Source organism: Aulonocara sp. 'chitande type north' Nkhata Bay, linkage group LG7, assembly GCF_057382095.1.
Source record: "Aulonocara sp. 'chitande type north' Nkhata Bay isolate Kocher_YH1m ecotype deep benthic linkage group LG7, A_spYH_male_GT1.1, whole genome shotgun sequence".
Taxonomy (NCBI): Eukaryota; Metazoa; Chordata; class Actinopteri; order Cichliformes; family Cichlidae; genus Aulonocara; species Aulonocara sp. 'chitande type north' Nkhata Bay.
Window position 1 is genome coordinate 25096147 of NC_141350.1, and position 27401 is coordinate 25123547.

The window sequence follows — 27401 nt, forward strand, 5'->3', positions numbered from 1 at the left end:
TTTTTATTGACATGCTGATGTAGCTGATCTGACTGACTGAATAACTTTAGCTTCAGGTGTAATCAGTAAATATCTCCAAATGAACAACCAGACCAGGAAATCCTGTTAGATGTGACAGTCATTGTTTGTTCTCCAGTTGTGCTTTTAAATCTAATTATTTTAGGTGATAGCCAATGGTTTGTTCTCCATATGGACTTTTTACCTGCATGTAGCCAAAGTACACCCACTGATAGCAGTGTTACTGCTCGGACTGCAAATTTACTACAATCAGAGCTAAAAAAGACTTCATGCAAGCAAAAGTTTGCAGTTTTAGAAAAATAATGCAATACAGTGGCTAATGACTACTTCATATGACCGTAACGAAGCTTCTATTTGTTTTAGTGTATTAATTCAAGGAGTTTGTTACCTTTACACTGCAAGGACAGCCACTGCCGACATTAATCTGTACTTAAATGAGACAGATGCACAACAAGCTAAACCCTATCGCACTCTTTATCCCATTTAAGGGCATGCAGCCTCTGTAATAGAGCAGATACATGAAAGAGTAGCAGCTTTTACACCAATAGAACGAAAACACAGATGAGTCCTATTCTTTGTCCTTTCCTTTTGCTTTGAGAAGATTACTGAGCCAAGTGACACCAAGTTCAAGGAAGATTAAAGGATGTACACAAGGACGGGAGTGCATGAAAGGATGAAGAAAGGATATATGGCAGGTAAAAGAAAAAAAAGAGTAAAGAGTGAAAGAAAACAGATGTAAGAATTCTAAGTGTGTTAGGAAAGTGAGAAAGATGAGGCAAAGATGCAAAGGAAGGACAAGGAAGACAAAGCAGTGAAGGAACAACAGAGGGATAGAAATACAGAGAACAGGATAGAGTGTTTCTTCACCTATGAGGACGGAGGCGATACTGGCAGGACTGAGGCCTAGTGGGGGGCGCTGCATCTCTTCTGTGGCCATCTGAGATTCTCCACACAGGATCTGGAGGTGGGATGTGAAGGTGTGGCTAAGGGCAGCGCTTAGCTGGGCCCAGTGTGTTGAACGATCAACCGACACTCTGCCCAGCACCCAGTGGGTACCGGGGAGCCCCTTCGCCACATCCTCTTCTAAGGCCTCAATGGGGCACATGGACCCTGTCCCTCCTCCTGAACACTGGAGATAAACCTGGACCCGATAGAATTCTGTGAAGACAAAGGAGAAGAAAAGCATGTGCACAGAGTGGGAAGAACATCAGCGATGTGTGCAATTACATAAGGAGTTAAAGCCACATTTACAACACGCATTTTTGCAATAATAACACAAGCTGAAAAGAAGACCTCCGTGTGATACTTTTAATTTAATGTTGCACACAAAATGAGCAACGCAGTGGCTTACCCAAAAAGCCTTCAAGCAACCAACACAGCAGTAAACAGATAAAGTACTCCACCTCCTTCCCCACACATCACACCATGGTGACTGGGTGCAGTTTTCACAGTTTCAGTTGCACAGTGGGGGAATAACCTGGAGACTACAGCTAACTTTCAGTTTTACCTTCAGATGAAAGTTTTCTGCATCAACTGGCTACATTTAATTTTGTTTGAATGTAAGCAGGCAGCTTAGATTCAACCAGCTTGTGTATCTTGCCTCAACTGCACCAATAAAAATGATGCCCCAAACTGCAAAACCTAGTTCCTGGATAAGTATAATGTGGTTCAGAGGTGCACAAGGAGATGATCCTCCAGATCAACCAAATTAAAATCAGGATTAGTTTTTGTGTGTAGATAGACACACAGCAAACACAGGCAGCTACTCACGGAGGTTTTCAAGCAGATCTTTGCAGTCATCAGTTGCCACGTCATGAATAGTGCGATTACACTTATCCCTCCTCTCAATGTCCTGTTCGCTGTGACTGCACAGCACCTCCAGACACTCCTATACACACAAAACAATAAGAATAAACAAAAAAATGTATTTTCTCAACATACCGGAGACTTTCCACCCCGACTGAAAGTCTAAGAATTTGTTTTACGGGGATGCGATCACATTATTTTTTTGTCTTTATCGCTATACTAGTCAGATATTCTAGCAGAAATGCAAACTCGTCTATCTATTATTCAGTTTTGGGCTGCCTGTATTCCTCAATTTCTTGTCCTTAGCTGACGGGAGTGGTACCCAGTGTTGTCATCTGCTGCTGTAGCTTGTCTGCTTCAAGGTTTGACATGTTCTGCATTCAGAAACGCTTTTCTGCATACTTTGGTTGTAGTGAGCAATTATTTGAGCTACTTTTTGATCTGATCTCTGGCATTAACACTTTCACGCAAAGAACTCACTAGATATTTTCTCTCTCTATAAATCCTAGACATGGCTATGTGGGAAAATTCCAGCAGGTCAGCAGTTTCTGAATAATCAGATCCTCACATTTGACACCAAAGTCACTTTTCATCCTCATTCTGATGCTCAGTTTGAACTTCAGCAGGTCCTCTTTATCATCAGCAGGTTCATATGAGGAATTATAGAGTGAATATGAATGGAAAAAGCCAAAAAAAAGTAGGAGGTGGTTGAAAAGCTCTGTAAACATGCGAGGAGTTGACAGGAATCTTCCACATGCAGACTCGTTATAATCATATACATATTTTTACAATTGTTACCTTAAGGCCCAGGGCAGCAGCCATGTGTGCAGCCGTCCAGCCATCACTGTTGGCCTGGTTCAGCAGGGCAGAAGGCAGTGCCAAGGTGGCAGGAGTCACAGTGGGGTCACTTTGGGGTGGGTGGTATAGGAGGAGACGCAGCATGTCGGCGTGTCCCGAGCGCACAGCAGCATGTAAGGCTGTGCAGTTGTCCTGCAGAGAGATAAAGGTGAGTTGTGTTGTGTTGGAGTTCAACTGACAGAATCTATTAGCGATACCTGACACCTTTCAAGTGAAGTGAAGGTGTTACACACGCATATCAACTCTGCTGCTTAGAATAATAGATGGTGGTGATTTTGTTTAACTAAGTTTTAGTGGTTTCAGTTTATACGAAGCATTAACAAGAATAAAAAACCCCACAAACACCCAAAAGACCTAAAGACAATTCAATTCAGACTTTTTTGGCATTTTCTAATTACAGGATTAAAAAAAACAATGAAACAAAAGATTTTGAAGAAAATTAGCTCTGACATACTACACATTCAAGCTGTACTCTTAACCCAGTTCAGGCCTCAATGTAAATCATCACATTTGACTGAACACACTGGCCAACATTTTCTTGTGGCTAAAAATACCTCCACACTCAAAAGCTTAGATATGCTATAGAGACTCTGGCAGCTCTCTGGCTCAGCAGGGAAGTCAGACTAAATGAAGACCAAAGCAGGTAACTAAATATAGGGGCTTCGTCACACACTGTCACAGTAACTAGCAGGCTCCTATGGTTACCATGGAAATCCAGAAAGCCCATACATCAAAGGGCTCTCAGCAGAGAACAGCCCCCCAGAGAAAGCTGCGATCCTTTATGTGAAATGGACAAAGTGTTTAACAGTGAACATCATTAGTAACAAGTGACTAAATGGAAAAATGTGGAAAGGGGGACAGCGGTGTGTGTTTTAATGAAAGGATTACATTCTGTGCAGTATTATCCAGAATATACGCTCAGGGCAAAATTATTAAACGAGGATTAAAACTGTAGCAAAGTGTGGTTTTTGTGAAATCACACACTTATGAACTTTTAACACAATATTATATGCGAACGGTACATCTTCTCACTTATTATGCAAATTATGACTTTCAAATCTGAAAATTGTCCAAACATCAGTTACATCGGCAAGCAATTTAAAACATTAGCGTTAAAGCATCTTATATCACTTTGAAACATCTGTAAGGAACTGATGATGTAAAAAAACAAAACAAAAAAACAAAAAGATATTACCATGAGCCAACAACCTAAAAAAAAAGCCTATATAGCTAAATGACACTTTTAAATGAAATGAATGCTCGTTTATTTTGATCTACATGAGCTGAACTGTTGTGAACTTGTACTGCAGTGAAACACATGCTACTAACTTACAAGTAATTTTAATCTGTAAACAAAAAAAGATACAGTATCTAGTTGGTGGATATTATTATTATTTTTAAGACAAATGAGCATGGCTATCTATACAAGTCACAGGAAACCAGGTTTTCCTATTACGTAGAAGTCAAACAAATTCATTATTGAGTCTTAAGTTATACTTACCACAGTAGTCAGTGAGCGATCAGCTCCAGTGCTTAGCAGGACCTGGGCACAGTCCAGCCTTCCTGCCTCACAGGCCAGGAAGAGTGATGTCTGCCCCCCCACTGCCACTGTGTCTACAGCAGCTCCTGCAGTCAACAGCACCTCCACACAGCTGAAAAGAGTTAGGCAATGTTAGTAACGCAAGAGGCGAATAAACTTGGAAAGTAGTCATTATCATTCAGCTCATTCAGCTGACTAAACTAAAAGTGAAACATTACAAATGATATAAAGGACATATAACAACAATGGTGGTATCCCATGGGTATCTAAATCAATTTACGTGTCAAAATTATGGCCAAATAAAACCAAAGTGCTTCAAATGACAGCAATCAAAGATTAAATTACATTAATGTATACAAATTCTGGTAATTATTCGAGATATTTTGTTGCATTTATTCTTTACTAATCATTTACAGTTGTTACTCCTTATGGTACACCACCTGTTAACAGCCATGGGAAGACATCATACACATCAGTCTGCTACAAAACTGATGGGAGTCCAGATCATCTCAGGAACACTAAGCCTGTCAGCTAACACTGGGACTAAGTCATGATACCCAAGGGGGAAAAAAGACTTCACACTGTAAAACAAGCTGTGTGTGTGTTTCTGTGTGTGTGTGTGTGTGTGTGTGTGTGTGTGTGTGTGTGTGTGGGGGGGGGGGGGGGGGGGGGGGTGTAAGGATGCCTTTTGGATATCCTACTCTATAAATAACATGGTGATCAGATATTACAGCACTGCACATTCCCCAGCTGGCTCTGTGCATCCTCGCTCAGTCCACTGTGGCTGACACAGCCTGGCTCTAAGCACTGGGTTCATCTTGGCAAGACATCACAATCAATACGAGTGATCGCAACTGACAGTGAAGATCGTGTAGAAGCAGATGTTTCACTCATCTTTCACAGCTCATAATAAAGGATCTAGTAATGTTTGAAGAGGAGAAATTAGATAAAGTTGCAAACATGAACAGGTACTGCCAAGTCAAGCTGACTTTATTTCAGTTGGTTTCAGAAGAGGAGCAGAGCTAGTCTCAACTTGATTAATTAGAAAATTCCCTTCAGGCATTATTGAAGTTCTTACTCTTAGAAGTTAAACTATGCTCTACCAAACGACCAGTTTGAACTGGTGTCATTGCAGAACTGAGCAAACAAGCTGCCGTCGCTCTGGGCAGTGGAACCCAGCACAGTTAGCAGCATCTGCCTACATGGGAGGCTCCAGCTGTGCTTGTCTTCCAGCAAAGTATGCATAATGAGTCATCAATTGACAACACACAAACTGACTTCAGGGACCAGTGTGACAACAAAAAAAAAAAGAGAGCTCAAGTCCCGAAAATAGCAGTAAACAAAAACAGGATAACTACAAAGTCACACTTCACGGTTTCTGAGACTTGACACTTGTTTTAGTCATGAAAGTGCCAACTGAGCTACATTATCTTTTTTTGTAATTTAATTTGTGAAAGCCAACTGAATCAGATAGAAAGGAAAATAATACTTAAATGTAATTAAATAAACACACACACATGGACACACACACAGACACACACTGCTGGTGTTGCTGCTTCTCACCAACCATGATCTGTCAACAGTCAGCGGCGGCTACGTTACATGGTCAAACCAATGAGTTCTTGGGGGTTTTAGTAAACCTTTTCATAATCCAACGAGAAAATAATGCAACCATCTAACCATGGAAACTAATTAAATGCTGGCTGTGTTCTTTGTGCGCACATCCACCACCTTTTTCTAAATGTATGTGAACATAAAAATCCACCCAAATCAAAGTGAGAAAATCTGATTAGAGTTGAGCTGATAAGACCTGTACCAGAGATGCATTAGCAGCTGAAAAAAAAACATTTCAGTGCATGTTTCATGTTTTATTTAAATGCATGACCATTAATGAAAACGTGACCTAAACTGTTTCTTTTGTGCATCGCAGTGAGTAGTCTAGTTTCTGGACTGCTGCTGAAATACAACAAGCACTTCAGCTGGGAAACCTTTCACAATTGACCAAACTGATGCATATCTGTTTTTTTTTAGAAGTGACAAAATTGTGACCACTCTGGCTAAAAGGCTTTAAAACCATATGAGCTCACCTGCTATGGCCATGGGCAGCAGCAAAGTGTAAAGGTGTGAATCCATTCTCATCCGAAACATCAGCAGGCAATCCCGAAGACAGCAGCAGCTCCACACAATCTGACAGAGAGAGGAAGATGGATGAATCTTTTGTAGTCTGCTGCTACACAAACATGACTCAAGTTTTGTAACAGCATACAGAATTAACAAAAAGACTGTAAAATATTTATGACATATAATACAAATACGATCCATCAGGGCAAGCAAGGCAAGCAGCACTTCTCTAAAAGTCTATAAATCATCAAAGAAAATCAGAGTGAAATTAATCTATCGAGCTCCGTCTTAAACAGTATTCTGCCCCATATGCACTAGCCTTTAAATTACTATATTATCTTATAGCAACAGTTGCCTACTGTGTCTGGACCTCTGCTTGCCCCAGTTCTACCGCAATCTAAATTTGATGGTTATGTCCGTGTCCTGTTAACAGACTCAAGCTGGGCAGGCCAAGAGGCCACAAGCTTGTTTGTTTGCACATCTGCATTAGGGCTGTGTGATATGACCAAAATCTCATAACCCGATATAAGAATTCTATTGTCCGATAACGATATAAATCACAACATTTTCTGTAAATTCTGTGAATCTCCGGCAGCTCGACTTGCGGCAAGTGTTTCCAGCTGTGCGTCATGTAGCTGGAGTCGAGTGTTTTAACAGATGCATGAAACGATACATTTTTAGACATAAGTTGTAAAGGCCGCAGTTTTCTTAGTGAGTATTTATTACACGGTGTGCTGCGGGGAAAAGCCTGTTCTAACGTTTGAGTCTAAGGTTTATTTTTTAGCACCTGGCGGCTCTTTTTTAATTCTCATCCGATAATAATCTGCTCTTTCACGTGATTCAGTTTATTTTGAAAAGTCTCAACAGGATCTTGAGCTTTATTGTGAAAGGTTTATGTGGAACATAAACAAGCGGACACGCGATGCTGTTACCATCGTTGTTGCCAACCACAACGCATAAAAACAGGCGCTTGTCCGTCTGTAGTGTGGTTATATTAAATATAAGAGAAAGAGAGAACTTTAAGAAATTAATATAGCCACTACAGTGACCATCACAACGATGAAAAAATATTGCCGTAAACAGTTTATTTTGCGACACCACGGAACAAACGATAGCGTAAAATGAAACGATAGACGTTTTTATATTGTCATCCGATATATATCGTTATATCAAACGGCCCTAATCTGCATTGTTGATAAACTTGTGACAGGAAAGTGATGGGAGACAAGTAGACTAGAGAAGGTGCTAGAGGCTCTGCTTTCACTGTTTGGAGATCAGTTACCATCTGTGTTTGTGAAAACAGTGCTGTCATTAGCAAGGACAGTCACACAACAAGCACAAAGAACTGTGCAAGTCTTGTGTGTGAAATTTCCACATTTCAGCATATTTTGGTTGTAAAACAGGAAATAGATGCAATGATGTATTGAAACATAAGCAAACACAAATGGAAATACAGTATATAAGGAAAAACCAGAGTTTGTACAATTCTAACCAGCTTGAAAGTCAATATTTGGCATGACTATCTTTATTCTTTAGCACAGCCTGAGCTCTCTTAGGTAGCTTTCCTATACATTCTTTAAGCAGCCTTCAGGAATCGGTCTTAGGGTTCTTCAAGAACATTCCAAAACTCTCCTTTTAATGTTGACGGCCTTTTGTTCCACCCTGTCTCGATGATCCCACGCTGCTTTAATAATAGTGAGTTCAGACTTCTGTGGAAGCCAATCCATGCTTTTATGCACTGGCAGTGCGTTTGTGATCTTTTCTTACTGAAAAATGAAGCCAATCAGACACTTTCCAGATGGCATAGTTTTGCAGATTAAAATCTAACAGTACTTTTCTGGGCTCATATTTCCACCAATTTAACAAGATTCTAGTGGTGCAACGGATCACGGATGATTCGTAATCCGAACCGATCCCACTCCACGGTTCGGCACGCACGTGATCCGAAGATTCGAAAAAGAAGGGAAAAAAAAGTATGTGTATGGTGCGCGTGGTGGGTCTGTCAAGCGATAGTTATGGCCAGCACTAGCGGTCCAAGTGGAGGAGCAGAGAAGTTTGCGGTATTTAAGCAGCCCTTTGCTGCCCAGTCCGACCGGCCTAAAGCTATTACAAAAGCTATTGGGGTGTTTAGCTGCAGACGGGAGGCCGTATTCCCTTGTGCAAAACAAGGGGTTTAAACTATGATGAACGTGCTTAGCCACGCTATGATATCTCGTTCGCGTCCACTTTAGTGGCAAGATCGTTCCAAGCATGTATGAGCAGGAAAAATTTTAAGTTATGGCTGAACTGTCCCAGGCATCTTCTGTTGCCCTAACTACTACAAATGGGTGGACCTCCAGGGCAACGGAAAGCTACGTGACCGTGACAGCTCATTATATCACAGCAGAGTGCGACATAATGAGCAGTATGTATTATTGTAGGGTCTACCTTACAATATAAAGCGCCTTGAGGCGACTGTTGTTGTGATTTGGCGCTTTATAAATAAAATTGAATTGAATTGAATGGTAGATACAAAGCCCTGTACTGCCCTATATTGTACCATAATTTTTTTTTTTAAATAATTGCGTGGAATGAGTCTTGAGTTGAATGCTTTTAACAGGCAAAAAATATTTCAATAAGTAAATAAGTAAATGTAAAATTTTTGTCTTTTTTCTTTTTTTGCTGATCTGAAAATTTATCCGATCCGTGACTTAAAACTGATCTGATCCGAACGGTGAGATTCTTGATCCGTTGCACCACTACAAGATTCCCAACACCACTGCCTGAAATGCAGCCCCACACCATGACAGAGCCTCCACCATGTTAGTTTCACGGCTGTAGATTGGCTGTTGTATCTCTGTCTTGACCACCTCTGTAAGTATTGACAATTTGAAACAAGCTTTGATTCAAGCCTCTACAAGACATGTTGCCATTGATTTTTTTAGTCCAGCTCTATTGTAATTTGACACACACAGAGAAAGGACTACAATGTCAGAAAACCTACTATAACATCTCAGAGTGAGAACCACGGTGTACACTGAACTCAGAGCATAGAAGCCACTTTATCTTGTTGCCATGGATACTGTAGGTAGTGTAATATGGATGGTATCGCTGGACAAAAAGAAGCAAAACAATTATGAGAGAGGACTTCTATGAATCACTGAATCCCTTCGCAGTTATTGAATTGGAATTTTAAAAAAGAAACTTGTGTATTTATTACAAAGACACAGTTTTGTGTTACAAAGACACTTCACTCCAAAAATCTTTTTCATTTTGTAGAGCATTTGTCCATATAGATTTTGTTTTAAATGGGGGGGGCGGTGCTCAGGTTTGGGGTAACTGATGTACAAATATCTACCTAAAATCAACCAATTGGCACTGTTTTATGCCAAAATGTATGTGTGTTTATAAAAATATATCAGAAATCATGAGCCAGTAACTCAAAATTCTATAAACCTTGGGAGGCCAGTTTCAAGTACACACACACACACACACACACACACACACACACACACACACACACACACACACACACACACACACACACACACACACACAGTGTCCCTGTGCAGAAGGAATGAAAGGTTCATCTTAGCATGACATCATGTAAACATTGATAGTGTTTGATTAATGCTAGCAAAATGCACGTGTGTGTTGGTTGGTGCATCCAGGTCATGATTCTGGGAAAGGCATGTCAACAATGGTGCTGAGTTTTTCCATTTCATGTTTGGAGCTTTGTGCAATCCATGACAAGTGCCCTCTAGTTCCACTATTTTCATGTGAAAGCAGTCATTTCTAAAACCCTTTCATCTTTTGAAATAAAACGAATAAGTGAGTGTGAATGTGAGAGTGAATGAATAGTGGTATTGTAAAGCGCTTTGGGTGCCTTGAAAAGCGCTATATAAATCCAATCCATTATTACAGTTTTTTACAGACGCTAGGACACATTTCCCAATACTTAGGTCACTTTTGCAAAACACTTCACACAATCCTCCTAACTGACCCTCAGCTTGGCAAAGCAGTTCATTTCACATTCAAAATGCACTACAACTACCAAAACACTTCATTCAGGTCTCAAATAACCTCATTCTTCCAGAACACTAGCAAAGGTTGACAGCCGACAAACACACTTTGTCACCCACAAAACAATGACCTAAAAAACACTAACAACATGTAGCATTACACAGTGTTTTCTTGTGTAAAACAAGGACACATCTCTGTTTATAATTTCAATATATGTTACTGGAATGAATCAGACATCATGCAGAATTCGTTAATATTTGTTTATGTATTTTTATTTTTTTGCACTAAGTAATCCCAAAATATAAGAATTTGTATACACACCATCCACTGATACACATACAATAGTAATGCTAATCTACTCGGTCTTCTCTATTTGGCCACAGGTTCTCATCCACATCACATCTTATGTCATCTAGGGCAATACACCTAGGAAAGAATCTTCTGGCTGCCAGAATTGAAGGAGTTGAAAAATTGAAGGAGTAACACCTGTGTAGATGTTCATCTACAATGAGAATAAGCTGTGGCTGGTTAAACTGCATTTTTAGATTTAAAATATGTTTCAATAAAATATTGCTGTTGGATTTTGCTGTCTTTTTAAGTTTTGCATTATGTTATTGTTTTGGCCATAAGTTTAACAGTTTTGAAAACAGTATGTAAGCACATGCAAAATGTCCTGTCCGTACAAAGATTTTTGGCAGTTGTTGTGTCTGAGTGAGAAGATGATTCATGTAATTTGAGAGATGTAGTCATTGAATGCATTTTGTGCCAAAACAATGATAACTGGTCCTCAGTTTAGCCCACATAGACTTCTGTTGTGCTCACTGTGTGAGGAGTTTTGCAAACGTGACCTAAGTATTGAGAAATGTGTCCTAGCGTCTGTAAAAAACTGTATTATTATAATAGCGATTATCAGCTACTACGGACCAGAAATTTAATCTCCAGAAATATGCTACAAGAAAAGGTGTTGTTATCTTAAAGTCACGGGTTTAACGAGTAACTCTATCTTATGCATTTGTTTGGCTTGGGTAGGGCTGTGCAATATGATCAAACTCTCATATCCCGGCTTGGGTGTATTTACTCTGTCCGAGTTCTCTGTTCAGTCTGATGATAGTCTGCGTATACCTGTGAAGATGAGAACTGGGCCCTATGTGAACAGCTGCTTTCTCTGCCCACTCTCTTTGTTTCCCTCTCTGTCGCACAAGACCGTTTTCTGTTTTCACTTTGTTTTTGGTGAATAAACTGTTCATCTTTGCATCTAACCTTGTGCTCTGTCCTGGGTTGTTGGAGGCTTTTTGAGCCAGCCATATTTAAAACATATTTGAAACAGGGAACTCAAACCAACTCTCCCTTTTAACATTTATCATAGAGTTTCTATCACCAGATCCTCCGAAATGTCCAATATTCTGAAATATTGCAAATATTGGACAAAGAAAGGACAATAAACTAAAAACAATATCAATTTGTTTTCACACGAGTGTTAGCTATAGGGGTGGTTTAAAAAAAGTTGTACTGTTATTGTACTGTCAATCTTAAACGAAATAGAAAGAAAATCCCATTAAAATGTTGTATGTTTAAAAAAAAAGCAATAAAGGAAACCACTAATGAGATCCTACAGTTTTGAAAGCTTGTACTCTCTGTTTGCCAAAACAAAATGTTAAAGTACCTGCAGGTATGTTGTGGTATATGTTCCCTTATCAAAGTCTCAACTACGTATATATAGTCCAAATACACAAATGTGCCTTTAGCTTTGGAAATGTCCAATTTGTAGAAGAGTGAAGGAGGATAAGTAAAGGGCATTATTCAAATAATTAGATCAAATCAGAAGGAGAGCTCTTATGTGCATTTGGGTATTTCTGAGAGTGTCCTCTCTGTGGTGGCACACCTAATATAAGCCTTCAGTGCAGCTGTCCTTCAACTGCATTTGTCATGTTCATGGATCAATGATCCTCAGCTGACAACTGGGTATTATTAAACATCTCAGCAGGGAAGCAGATCATAAAAGGCCTGCATGTCTGTGTGTCATTATTCTGCATGCATTAATTATTCTGTTTTTGTATGCAGGGTACTGTGTTTGTGTCAGGTGGATGAGCATATACTCTGTGCTGAGGTTACAGCCTTGACATGAAAGGCTCACAATCTCACTTAATGGCAGCCAACATAATGCGATGAGTCACAGCTCACCCGCACATGTCTAAGTGTTTATCAGCATCAGGCCTTTGTCCTAACTACATCTTCATACAGCTGCTGCAAAGAGCACGTCCTGCCACTGCTATGCTACACCTTATGACCTAACTCAGCAGTTCCCCTTAGAATGTTTCAGTTCATGGTTTTGGCTTCCCAGCTCTTGCTTTTCTGTTTTAGTATACTTTCCTTTGGGTTACAGCTGTCAACTCTTTTCAGTACGAAGACCCTAATACTGTCACTCTATACCTGCTTCTCACCAACAAACAGCAGAGAATGTCCGAAATTGGCTGGTGAAATTGGGGAACAATTAGCAAGCTAGGCAGCTCCCTTTGAAAGTGGAGGAGACCAAACCTGAGCTAAAATCACTCCAAATACATGCAGTTTTACTAAATACACAGTGGATGTAAAACAAAGGAAACGTTTGCAAATAAGCTCATCTTTTTGCTAGGTTTTGGGCCTAGAGATTCTTATTGAGATAAAACTACAAATACACTGGTGCCAAACACCGACACTTTTATTAAAACATGCAGGCACTCTAAATGGTATACCTTAAGATTTGACTGATTTTTCTGATTTACTGTTTTTTACTGATTTCTGTGAGAATGTGAATGTCAATGCGAACCTGTCCAACTCAGTTTATGGAAGTGACAGCCAAGTGAAACTGAATAATTAAACTGATATGTTACTTGGGCTTTTTTACCAGTTTATTTGACCAGTTTAATCACTTACACTGTCAGCAGAGTATTAGCTGCAGTAAATACAAGAAGGCTTTGTGGTTAAACTGTTTTACAGTTTTTAAGTAATGTCACAACTACATACTTTTACAAGAAACAGGAAAAGGGCAGCAACTCAGTCACTAAATCAGTTAAGCCTAATTTGTGGAGGCAAATGAACAAAGCCTTTGTGTTGTTCCATATGGTCACATCTGAGTGAGGAACCCTCTTCAGCGTCTTATTCAAATGCAACTCCTAGATGGCTGCTTACAGGAAAGGAAAAGCATTATTGTAGTCGCATATCTCGCAGTTAATTCAACCTCTAGGGCCTTTATCGAGTTTGCTTGTTCATTTTATTCCATCCCACGGCACCCATGAAGGCACAGGTCCACTAACAGAACTGTGTGCTTGTTAAAATACACGGTGAATAGAAATGCTGATAAGCTAGAAGTTATTTGAAATGGGACAAGAAAAACGTCTGAGTAACCGAAGCTTAAACTAATATTAAAGGCTTCAAAATAGACAAAAGCAAACAAGAACAAACCTCAGTTGGTAAACCGTCTCTCAGAATGCAAATCACACTTTCAAAGCCATTACCTTTTTATTTTACTTTAATGAGCAGAAAAAAGAAAATACTAGGAGCAGAAGGAAAAATGCACTGTTTAACTATGGTGCACGCTATTTACATATACAATGTCATTAACTAGACAACTCACTGAAAACCTTATGCATCATTGTGATCAGCAGTTCAGCACAATCAATCCAGTGTTAATTCTTTGTTTGTATTTTAGCCTATCACCTTTTATTCACAGTCAATACAAATCATCACGAGCTCCTTAACTCTTTAACGATCAATAAATAAGTCAGCCCGTCAGCCAACCACTCACCAAACCTCACATTAGATCTCCATTGACAGTGGGCGAACACACTATATTAAATTTGCCAAAAAGATAAAAAAAAAAAAAAAAATCTGAGTCTAAAAGCCACACTATCCATCTACATCTCCCAAGCTGCAAAAAAGTATCAAATTCAAACAGAGCTAAATCAGATTCAGACACCAGGGCCCTATTTCAGGAAGCCGGTTTAGTGCAAACTCTGAGTAAGTATACCCTGAGTTAATGAAAACTCTGGGTTTTCGGTTTCACAAAGCGAGTTTAGATTAATTCTGAGTGAGTTACTATGACGACACACTCCGTGAAGCTAACCTGCCCCCTAGCAGGTTTACTTCAACTAACCCTGACCTTCTCCGCCTCTTTGTCGGAAACCTGACTGTAGGAAGTGTCAGACATGGCGTGCCCCTTCCTTGAAGAACCAGTAGATGTTGAAGCCCAAATTCTCCGCAGAGCTCTCCGCGTTCGGACATTTTATCATTTCCTGATGATTTCCTGTGTGAACGTTACCGTTTTTCAGCACAATCTATAATTGATTTGAATAACATGCTCAGGCCTAATATTGCTCATGTGACACATCGCGGACATTCTCTCAGTTCTGTACATATTATTTGTATTGCACTTCGGTTTTTTGCAAACGGAAGCTTTCTGTATAATATTGGTGACGCTGAGCACGTTTCCAAGGCTACCGTCTGTCGGGCAGTCAGGAATGTTACAGTTGCACTGAAACGTCTCCTGTACTCGTTTGTGGTGTTCCCCGGTCATAGACCCACAAGATTTATCAAAGAGGGATTCCACAAAGTTGCAGGTATCAGGATGAACGAAACTTAATTCATGATGTGGTGATACTTGAACTACTACTTAAATTTTACATTTATTCTCACGGTTCCCAGGCGTGATTGGCTGTACAGATGGCACTCACATTCCAATCATTGCTCCTTCAGTAAATGAAGGAGACTATGTAAACAGGAAGTCTTTCCACAGCATTAATGTACAGGTACATAGTTCCCTGTAGCATTTCAAAGTAACAAATTATTTCATTATAGTAATGGATGCTAATTTGTGTTCTCTGCACTGTGAAGATCATATGTGATGCTGCCAACATTATCACAAATGTGGAAGCCAACTGCTCAGCCTCTGTGAGTGGTGGTGGTGGAGGACCCCCACCTGTTTTTCGGGCCTCCGCTTTTTTTCTAGTGGCTATAACAGGTCACATTTGAGCATACAGAGTAAGCAAATATGTACTTGTAATGTGCTCAGATAATTTCAATAAGTGCTTACAGAGGGGAAATTAATGTAGCCTCTAACTGCAATTGATTTACATGGGACAAACAGACCAAGCACTATGGCTCATAATACAATTACACCTTACCTGTTTGGACTATATTTTTATATTTCATTTTTACTTGCTGCCAGGAACGTTTGGGGCCTGTTGGGTTGCACCTGCGCTCACATCACATCACAAAATAAAATGTATGAAATAAAAAATAAAATAAAATAGAATAAAATAACGTGTTAAATGGGTGGAAATCCCTAGATCAATGTTTAAATTAACACTCACGCATTGACTCTGTCGGCTATGTTTTGCCATGCATGCTCCCTTTCTTTTGCAGCTGAGGCTGTGTTACTTTTTTCCCGCAAAATTTGCATGTTATCGGCATATGCTGCCATCAGAATTTCGGCCTCAAGTGCTGTAAAATACATTGACCGCGCCTTCTTTCCCTCCGTCTCCATGGTGACTCGCTTAATCTGTGCTCCACTAATCAGGGCTTCATGTATCCTCGTGCGCGCGCTTAACTTGGGGTTAAAGCAACTCCGCGTTGACTGAACCAATTGTTATCAGCCTTTCTGAAACCGAATATTCCGAGTTGGACAGTTCGGGGTTACTCAACCCTGAGTATCGTTTTTCACTCTGAGTTTTCTAAACCGGCTTCCTGAAATAGGGCCCAGGGCTGATGAATCAAATTCCACTTACCTGTGTGTCCATTCTGAGCAGCAGCAAACAAGGCAGAGGTTTGGTTGTGGTTGAGGTCATGGTTTTGATTAAGATGACTGGATTTTTTCTCCATGGTGGTGGTAGAGGTGATTTTGGTGGTAGAGGTGGTACTGATGGATGTGGTGGTGGTAGTGGTGATGTCGTTGGTGGTTGGTTCTGGTTGGTTAAGCAGCATTGACAATAAAGTGACATTTCCCTGGGAAGCAGCTTGGAGGAGCAGGGGTCGCCCGCCGTCCAGGGCAGCAGGCCCACTGCCACTTAGAGAGGAGACTACGGAGGGACACCAGCCTGCAAGGGGAATGAGGAGTAGGAACAGGACAGGTTAAACTGGGAAGAGGAAGAGCAGGAGGTAGAGGAAACAGCTAGAAGTGCTAAGTGTTGGAGCGCAAGGGTGTAAGAAGGTGGAAGGAAAGGACAGCATATCTGTTTCACTCATTCAAAATAGTCTGCTTTGTCAAAGCAGCAGACAAAGTTGCAGTAGTTTACCATTTCCACCACAGAATCCTAGAATAAATGCTGTAAACAGCTTATGCTGCCAAACACTGTTCAAACTCTTCAATCTTCATTCTTCTTCTTGTTGTGAAGATCCCACAATTTTAAATATAATAAAAACGAAAGCTGAATTTGGAAGAAACACCCTTCAGTCATGTTATAAGAGTTGACGTTGCACAGTGTGTCCATCAGAGGGCACTCTGCAACTAGATGTCGCAAACACAAAAACAAGCTGATCCAATTGGACAGACGAGTAAATAAATAACTACTCCCTCCTTAATGAAACATTCGTGTCTAAAAGAAAAAAAAATTGACTGATGAGTATATCAGAATACTGGATTTTTAGATCACCAAATATCTTGAAAACAAAATCTCAAAAAGTCTGATTAGTGTCTAATGAAACTGAAGCATCTTAAAAATGTATAGTTTTAAATTACTCAACTCAAACCAAGACACAGACTGTACTTAATATCAGAATGTCTGGAATTGCTAATTGCTTAGTTTGTCACCACAGAAAGGAAACCTTTTAAAATAAGCTCTCAGTTAGCTTCTGCTATTCTACCTCAAAGATATTACAAAACACATATATATATATACACATATATGTATGTATATATATGTGTATATATATGTATGTGTGTGTGTATATATGTATATGTGTGTATATGTATATATATATATATATATATAGATATATATATTAGGGGTGCAACGATATTCGTATCGATATTGAACCGTTCGATACAGTGCTTTCGGTTCGGTACGCATATGTATGAACAATACAATTTTTTTCAAATTTTTTTTTTTTCAATTTTTTTTTCAATTTTTTTTTTTTTTTTTTTTTGTGTCCCGTTTGGATCTATAGCCATCAGAATTGTTGTCTTGAGGCCAAGAAAGATGCCAAGAGGATTTATTTTAAGTGGATCATCATATTGGTCCATTTGATTGACCTTTATTATAATTATGAATTTATTTTATTTTCAGTTGCAAACAGGACAGACATGACTGTGGGATAGGACAGGGGGAAAGAATGAAAGAAAGAGGGGGAGAGAAAGAAAGAAAACCAAAGGGGAGAAAAAAAAAGAACAATACAAAATTTGTAATTTATATTATCAACTTTCCTTCTGATGATGCTGTCTGTGTTGAGCGCTCAGTGAATCTGCATTTGACTACTCCGCCTAGGCTCGAGAGTGCAGCCTAGGCAGAGTAGTCGAACGCAGATTCACTGAGCACTCAACACAGACAGGATGGTCAGAAGGAAGAGCGCAGGGCAAGCTAGCGAGACAGAAGTGGACCTCCCCACCCTCATTCAGATCTGGCGTTTGGAATTATTTTGGTTTTCATGTGACGTATGACCCTGAAGGTAAGCGAGTCATGGACTAAAGTAAAACAGTATGTTGGATGTGCCATGCAATGCTCAATTACATGGGTGGGAGCTAGTGTGTTAGCGCAGTTAGCTCGTTAACGTGTTGGCCGTCTAGCCCCTCTGTATAGGGTAGCTCGTTAACGGAGATTTGCCGTGTTGTGGCGTTAAGGTTATTTCAACGAGATTAACCTGAAAGCACTAGTGGGAACACAACGAATATGATTGCACATTTACACCGACATCATCCTAGTGCAAAGACAAAAACAAGCATGCATGCTACAAACTTTAGCCGAGTCATTTAGACAGCTGTTAGCACAGGATTCTCCTTATGGAGACCTGATATGTTTAATATGCTGCTGAGAATATAGCCCAGAAGAAGCGGATAGTATAGCTTTTATTTTGGAAAGAGACATTTCTCTGTAATAAACTCTCTTTTCCAAAGATGAGTGATTCCTCAATCAGATACAGGGCTCGCAATATCGCTAGCCCGACGTCCCGGGGCTATCTCTCCCCTGCCTGTCGGGCTATTGTAGGAAGGAAAAATATATGTCAATGCTTTTGCATTCTTTCAGAAATGTAGCTGGGTAATTATGTCATTGGGTGAGCCACTGTCAATATGTGACATATTGAAATCGTGTTTGAATTTGCGCTTGTTTTTTTGCTTTCACTTTGCAATCGCGCGAACTGTGTATAGAGAGCGACAGCACTGATCTGTGAGTGATGATAATTTGTGCACCAATTCCTCTGACATCGTCTTATTAATTGTTAGCTTACTATGCAAACATGACAAGTGAAATCTCCCGCAGCTTAAACATGTGAGAGGTTGATCGCGCAGACAATCGCTGAGCTTATGTGAGTGCGGCAGGATATATATTTCACTACGATGACCTGGATGATTGAGAACCTTCACAGACAGATATATATTTTAGTTCTGCTGAGCCAAATAAGACAGGTCAGGGTGAAGAAGTGACAGCCAAAGAAAAGCTTACCACAAAACGGAGAAGTTATGACAAATCAGACTATAAGGCAAAAAGAAAGTGCAGCTTTATGGTTTCATGGACAAAAGAATTTCTGTGGCTGCAATATGACGAGCTAAAAAACAACACGCACAAGGGTTAGGGTTAAATTTAAAAACTGTACTTTTGTGTTAAAATATATATTTATAATTTTAATAAATGACAAATTAAAAAGGCATGAACATTTTTTTTTGTATCGAAAAAATATCGAACCGTGAGACCAAAGTATCGAACCGTGAATTTTGTGTATCGTTGCACCCCTAATATATATATATATATATATATATATATATATATATATATATATATATATATATATATATATATATATATGTATTAGGGGTGCAACGATATTCGTATCGATATTGAACCGTTCGATACAGTGCTTTCGGTTCGGTACGCATATGTATCGAACAATACAAAATTTGTAATTTATTTTATCAACTTTCCTTCTGACAATGCTGTCTGTGTTGAGCGCTCAGTGAATCTGCGTTCGACTACTCCGCCTAGGCTCGACAGTGCAGCCTAGGCGGAGTAGTCGAACCTGAGCGCTCAACACAGACAGCATCGTCAGAAGGAAGAGCGCAGGGCAAGCTAGCGAGACAGAAGTTAAGCTCTCCTTACAACATGGACCTCCCCCACCCTCATTCAGATCTGGCGTTTGGAATTATTTTGGTTTTCATGTGACGTATGACCCTGAAGGTAAGCGAGTCATGGACTAAAGTAAAACAGTATGTTGGATGTGCCATGCAATGCTCAATTACATGGGTGGGAACTAGTGTGTTAGCGCAGTTAGCTCGTTAAGGTGTTGGCCGTCTAGCCCCATGCACGGGGCGATCGGCGGTAGCTCGTTAACGGAGATTTGCCGTGTTGTGGCGTTAAGGTCATTTCAACGAGATTAACCTGAAAGCACTAGTGGGAACACAACGAATATGACTGCACATTTACACCGACATCATCCTAGTGCAAAGACAAAAACAACAAGCATGCTACTAACTTTAGCCGAGTCATTTAGACAGCTGTTTAATATGCTGCTGAGAATATAGCCCAGAAGAAGCGGATAGTATAGCTTTTATTTTGGAAAGAGACATTTCTCTGTAATAAACTCTCTTTTCCAAAGATGAGTGATTCCTCAATCAGATACAGGGCTCGCAATATCGCTAGCCCGACGTCCCGGGGCTAGCGATTTTTCCAGTCGGGCTACCAAAATCTATCTCTGCCCTGCCCATCGGGCTATTGTAGGAAAAACATATGTCAATGCTTTTGCATTCTTTCAGAAATGTAGCTGGGTAATTATGTCATTGGCATCGGTGAGCCACTGTCAATATGTGACATATTGAAATCGCGTTTGAATTTGCGCTTGTTTTTTTGCTTTCACTTTGCAATCATGCGAACTGTGTATAGAGAGCGACAGCACTGATCTGTGAGTGATGATAATTTGTGCACCAATTCCTCTGACATCGTCTTATCAATCGTTAGCTTACTATGCAAACATGACAAGTGAAATCTCCCGCAGCTTAAACATGTGAGAGGTTGATCGCGCAGAGAATCGCTGAGCTTATGTGAGTGCGTGTGTAAAAGCAGCAGGATATATATTTGACTACGATGACCTGGATGACTGAGAACCTTCACAGACAGATATATATTTTAGTTCTGCTGAGCCAAATAAGACAGGTCAGGGTGAAGAAGTGACAGCCAAAGAAAAGCTTACCACAAAACGGAAAAGTTATGACAAATCAGACTATAAGGCAAAAAGAAAGTGCAGCTTTATGGTTTCATGGACAAAATTATTTCTGTGGCTGCAATATGACGAGCTAAATAACCAGGGCTGCACATAAGTGGTCCGCAGGTGCGCATTCGCTGTCAAAATAAAAAACACGCACAAGGGTTAGGGTTAAATTTAAAAACTGTACTTTTGAGTTAAAATATATATTTATAATTTTAATAAATGACAAATTAAAAAGGCATGAACATTTTTTTTGTATGGAAAAAATATCGAACCGTGACACCAAAGTATCGAACCGAACCGAACCGTGAATTTTGTGTATCGTTGCACCCCTAATATATATGTGTGTGTGTGTGTGTGTGTGTGTGTGTGTGTGAGTAACAACTAAAGTTACATCCTGCGGTTTTGTTCCAGGAATCTGTGGTTTCCTCGGCCCCACTTTTCTCAACGTGAGATCAACTGTAATACCTAAAACATTATTCTTGTTACAAGCAAGCTAAACTCTAAAACCTAAAACAGTTTCCATAAATGTCCTTTAAAGTTTAAGCAAAAATTCTAACCAATAATGGCCTGCACTGATGACAATTAATTTAACATATTTTATACATCCCTCTGTTGTGTCTTTGATTATTTGAATTTTAAAGTCTAGCTTACCAGAGGATTTGAAAGAATTCTTGAGGTAACTATTTATTTTTACTATATACATATTTTTCACATTTTTTGTGTTGAATTTGTTACCCTGCTGTGACAAACCTGAAGCCTGCAAAAAACGTCTGCGATTTAATCAGCTTGTGAAGCTGCAGTCTGGACAGAAAAGCCTGTCATCGCATCTGATTAATACACAGCAAGAAGATAGATAGGTCTTTAAGTACCACAAACACAATAGACAAATATATATATATATACACATATTATTTAGTCAGATAATGTGAAAACATACACGGACTAAAAAATTACCACTGCAAACAAGACAAATAGATGAAGTTAAGAGAAAACATCTAATTACCAACCCCAACAACTGCGCTATGACTACTAACCATGGGCCTATTGGGCCTGTTCAGAGTTGTCATACTTATTTTACTGTGGCAATTTCTGAACAGCATGGGTTAAAAATAGGCTAAAGAAAGTCAGAGTGAAGAATTTGCGTGCTGAAGTGTGTCAAGACAAAAAGACACAGATTAAAAAGAGTAAAGAAAAAATGCAGCATCAAATCTCAAGAAGATGAAGAAAGCCCCAGCAGTTGTTCTGGTTGGAATTTTTGTGGTTTTGGTGCAAAAGTAGGATAAAAACAAAAGCTACAGAAACATGTATGCTGACAGCTGACTTTATGGTTTGGCTTATAACTGTGATAAATATGTCAAAGTGTGGAAGGATTTCTTTCATACTACTCCACAGCTTTGTCACATTTGTAAGTGGGACATGCTGCAATCGAATGCAAGAATTTCATAAAGGCTGGCAATAAAGGTGTTGGATCTGCTATTTTCAAAAAAAGAAGAAAAAAAGTAAGATATGGCCATAAAAACATAGTCAGGTTTTTCAGCTGCATGACAGATTCTTAAATATAAGGTGCTTTTCCATTTAAGGCATTTTGCTCTTGCCAAAACATACAGTTACATGAACAGATAGATCACTATATAATGCATATATGATATATATGATATATATTAAATATATATCATGGTCATGGTTTTGTAGCTTTTGCTATACCCTGGTGGAAATCTGGGAAAACAGACATTACTAAGTGTTTCAACCAGACAATACAGAAATATTGAACCTAAACATCAAAATAATACCAAAGTTCTAATAAGCTGGATCTAACTTTAATCACACCACACAGTGCAACCAATAAAAGCATGAAAATCACATTACAGTGAATATAAAAGCTAACATTTATATCAAAGCGAACAAGTTGCATACAGAGTGCTGTCAATGGCAAACAGTCAGTCAGACTAGTTAATGGAAGCTGAAACAGGAAGGAGTGCAGGAAGTGGAGGAGTAATCATTGCATGCTACTGGAGGATGGAAAAGGGGAAGGGAAGGAGAGAGCAGCCTCTGGCATCAGCTTCAGAGAGGATAGGGGGTTATTTTTAGAAAGCCCAACAAACCAATATGAATACAAGAGAGCATCGGGAGGGGCGCTGGCCTGTCTCAGTTCACCCTGAAATTCTCCTTTTGTTAACCTCTTGTCTCTGAGCAACAGTCAGACACATCCTAGTGACATGATCTAAATGTCTGCTGCTGATACTGATGCTGACATGTCTAATGTGACATCATGGGAGATGAAAGGTGCTCAGGGGGAGGGCACATTAAAGGCAGAGAAGGAGAGATAAGTTGAGAGAAAATGCAGTGAGTAGCATTGGATCTTGTAAGGCTTTTCAGGGTTGGGGGGGCAAGAACATAAACCGAGCTGACCCATGTGTCGTTTCTGCAGTTATACCAGTTTTCCTGTGAACTGATCCTTATGCTGTCCTAAGATAGGCAAGGCTAGGATCTTGGAAAGACAGGTAAAGAAAAGAGGCAGTGGGCAGAATTGGAGGGAGATGCAGCAAAAAGGAGCCCCTTTACCTGATGCTGTTGCCAGGGGGCTGCCTGATGAGGCACGGGGACTACAGGAGGATGGAGCACTAATGGAGGAGGAGGTGGAGGGGGGGTTTATGGAGGAGGGGCTACTGACAGTGGTGGCAGAGCTGATGACTGGGGGGCACTCTGAACATGCTGCTGTTGGATGCCGCTGAGGGCCCCGGCCAGGCCCTGGGGAACGGCACGGGGGGCAGGCACCCACCTGAGAGGCCGTCAGGGCTGGGACCAGGTCCAAGGCCGGTTTTGGCGGCAGCTGGGGTGTGGCTGGTTTTAACCCAGCCCCAGGGGTGCGGCTGCTGTCCCCCACTCCCTTGATGGGTGGATGAGGAGGAGAAGGTGTCTGGGAAAGCCCTGGCTTTTTGGGAGGTATAGGAGGAGGGTTTCCCCTGTCGATCCTGGCCACCGTGGGAGACTTGAGGCCAATAGGGTGGCTCAGGCGGCTGGGAAAAGGGCCTCCCTCTGAGGCAGAATGGGGCAGGCCTGGACGCAGGGGTCCAGTCCCTCCTGCAGGAGGGCTGGTGAAGCGTGAGAGGACCTGCGTGACGGTGTGACGTGCTTGCTGCTTGGCAGCAAAGTTATCGCGGTTGGTGGGAGAAAGGTCACGAGCTGGAGGACTCTGGGATGCCGTGCCATTTTGGTCCTGTTCCTGGAACTTGTAGCGGGCAGCCTGGACACGGGGACTGACCCCGCTGGGTAAGCCGTGGGGGGCATTGCCCTCTGAGCCATTTTCTGTCTGTGCCAGTCCTCCTGAGCTGCTGTGGACGATCCCCCGGCCAGTCGTCTTTGGCAGGCTCAGGCCCACATAGTTGGCAGGGGTTGGTTTGACAGGTATAGTGAGAGGGGACTTCTTAGGACCCTCCACCTCTGTGGGAGGCAGGTCCGTTTGGCAAGACGCTGTTCGAGAACTAATGGGCTCTGTAGCTACAGAAACAGACGTCAGAGCTTTAGGTTTGGGTGGCGTACTGGTGGCAGCAGCAGGTTCTGGTCTACTAGCAGCAGGCAGACCAGCTCCATCCTTGCCTTCACCCCTTTCAGTCCTGAGCTGCTCCACCTGCTGCCGCAGACTCAGGCTTTCTGACTCCTCACGGCCCAGCCTTGCACGCAGCTGTTCACGCTCCGTGTCAAACTCTGACAGCTGCTTCTCCATCTTTGCCTCCATCTGTTGGCTGCGCTGGCGCTCAGAGCTCAACTCCTCCTGGAGTCGGCCAGAGGTGCGACTCTCCTCATCCAGGCGAGCCTGGAGTTCATCAAAGCGCTGTGACTCCTCTACGACCCGTGTGGCAAGCTGCTTGCACTCTCGGACTAGCATCATGACAATATGCTTGTTCTTCTCACGCTCATCCTTCAGCTGTGCCGTCAGCTTGCGGTGCTCCTGCTCTAAACTCTGGAGCTGCAGTTTCTCCATCTCCAGCTGAAAAAGAAAAGAAAAGACACACGAGGTCTGAGAGCAGTATTACAGATCACAGACATTATAGCTGAAACTTGAATATATACACAATAAGAAACCAAGAAAGAAATCACGCTAAGTAATTCAGGTTACATGTGTGCAGATACAAGAGGATATAATTTACCTCTACAACGTCTTTAGTGACAGTATTACAAATCAAATCAAATCAAATCACTTTTATTGTCACATCACATGTGCAGGCACACTGGCACAGCACATGCGAGTGAAATTCTTGTGTGCGAGCCCCACAAGCAACAGAGATGTGCAAACACAACAACACAAACGAGCAGAATACAAGAATGGCCAACCTGAAACTAATAAATATATGTACAATATATAATAGTGTATGCATTTCTGGATGTGTATACTAAATATTTACCTACGTGTGTGTGTGTGTGTGTGTGTGTGTGTGTGTGTATATACACATTTTTACAAATTAAATAGTAAAAAATAATAATAATAATAATAATAATAAAATATATAAAATATACAGAGTTGAATATGTGCAAAACAAGTGGCATTTATATACAGTGTGGAGTGCATAATGTTGAAGTTCCAGTAGTGAAGCTGAGGTGTCTATGACGTGTTCAGCAGTCTGATGGCCTGATGGAAAAAGCTGTCTCTCAGTCTGCTGGTACGGGACCGGATGCTGCAGAACCTCCTTCCTGATGGAAGCAGTCTGAACAGTTTATGGCTGGGGTGACTGGAGTCCTTGATGATCCTCCCCGCTTTCCTCAGGCAGCGCTTCCTGTAGATGTCTTGGAGGGAGGGAAGCTCACCTCCAATTATCCGTTCAGAGCACCGCACTACTCGCTGGAGAGCTTTGCAGTTGTAGGCGGTGCTGTTGCCATACCAGGTGGTGATGCATCCAGTGAGGATGCTCTCAATGGCACAGTGATAGAAGGTCCTGAGGATGCGGGGGCTCATGCCGAATCTTTTCAGTCTCCTGAGAAAGAAGAGGCGCTGCTGCGCCTTCTTCACTGTTTTGTTTGTGTGTACTGACCAGATCCTCAGATCCTCAGCCAGATGTACTCCAAGGAACCGGAAGCTGCTCACTCTCTCCACAGCAGCGCCGTTGATGGTGATGGGGGTGTGTACTTCTCTGCACCTCCGGAAGTCCACTATCAACTCCTTTGTCTTTGCGACGTTGAGGGTGAGATGGTTGTCTTGACACCAGTGGGTCAGGGCGCTGACCTCCTCCCTGTAAGCCGTCTCATCACCGTTGGTGATAAGACCCACCACTGTAGTGTCGTCCGCAAACTTCACAATGATGTTGGAGCTATTAGTGGCTGTGCAGTCGTAGGTGTAGAGTGAGTACAGGAGAGGGCTCAGTACACACCCCTGTGGAGCACCAGTGTTCAGTGTGATGGGGGATGAGGTGATGCTGCCCAGTCTGACCACCTGGCGTCTGTCAGACAGGAAGCTAAGGATCCAGCTGCAGAGGGAGCTGCTCAGTCCTAGATCCTGCAGTTTCCTGTCCAGCTTCGAGGGAACGATGGTATTGAATGCTGAGCTGTAATCTACAAACAGCATTCTCACATACGTGTCTCTCTTCTCCAGGTGTGACAGGGCAGTATGTAGTGTCAGGGCTATGGCATCATCAGTGGACCTGTTGTGGTGGTATGCAAACTGTAGAGGGTCCAGTGAGTCGGGTAGTGCAGAGCAGATGAAGTCCCTGACCAGCTTCTCGAAGCATTTTACCACTGGGCATGTGACATAATGACAATTCACTGACATCTTTAAAATAAATCAGTTGCGATCAAGCATACCACAAAACTCACAGATTGTATGTGCTGTACAAGCTCAGTAAGCGTCACACGTATGTCAAATATCCAATCCCCAGCTCACACCTCACCAGCACCATGTCTTTGTTATGATCTTATAAAGCAATCTGACACGTCTTTTAATACCATAGTAAACTTCAGGTTCAAATAGCTGAACCTGAATTGAAAATCCAACTGCTTACATTCTGAGGCAATGCAGCACCTCACTTGCAAATGCATTAATAAATCAAACAAAAATTGAACCTTTTTTTTTTTTTTTAGGAGAACAGGGAACATAGTTTAACCCAGATTAATCAAATCAGACAGACAAGACAGGTCTTATTCCTCTACAGGGTGGTTGAATTTATGTGTCTCTATGTCAGAGTCTCTACACACGGTTGAATTTCGATGACTTGTCAGACCAGCGGCCTCTATATCTGGAGCATCGCTGCTATTATTAGCTCAGAGTTGGCTTCACAGGGGGGGCTTAACTGGGGCTCTCGACCCAACTGACCCCATCTCTCTAACAAGCCCCAAACAATAGAGCTGACACTCTGCAGCTCCTATCCCAAGTGAGACCCCTCCCAGCCTTAGCTAACTCCTTCACTCCTGCTGTTCCAAACCATCAGGGAATAGATATCACCACCAGCTGATGTTGAGGAGAAGTAAGGGCTTTATAAGCAGGAGGAGAGCCAGGGGAATGCCAGTTGTTACTCAAAAGGAGGTGTTACGACTAGCTGCTAATTGGGTGAGGATTATGTCTGCTGTAAGTCAGCCTAATGCCTCAGAAAAACATTTAGGAACGCTGTACATGTCGAAACACACTGGGAGGACTAGATTAAAACCATGTGGGATTAAGATAACTCTGTAATATGCATGACTC

The 27401-nt window shown here is 41.3% G+C and overlaps 1 protein-coding gene across 1 annotated transcript in view; it reads right to left on the minus strand.

Moving 5' to 3' along the window:
• Positions 1-27401, minus strand: part of cttnbp2 (cortactin binding protein 2) — a 91711-nt gene that overhangs the window by 17360 nt on the left and 46950 nt on the right. The window contains exons 4-10 of the mRNA XM_086299594.1: positions 23294-24719; positions 16108-16416; positions 6310-6409; positions 4184-4334; positions 2623-2814; positions 1789-1906; positions 886-1176 (exon numbers count right to left, since the gene is read on the minus strand). Coding sequence (XP_086155720.1) covers positions 886-1176; positions 1789-1906; positions 2623-2814; positions 4184-4334; positions 6310-6409; positions 16108-16416; positions 23294-24719 — 2587 coding nt within the window. The remainder of the gene's footprint in view (positions 1-885; positions 1177-1788; positions 1907-2622; positions 2815-4183; positions 4335-6309; positions 6410-16107; positions 16417-23293; positions 24720-27401) is intronic.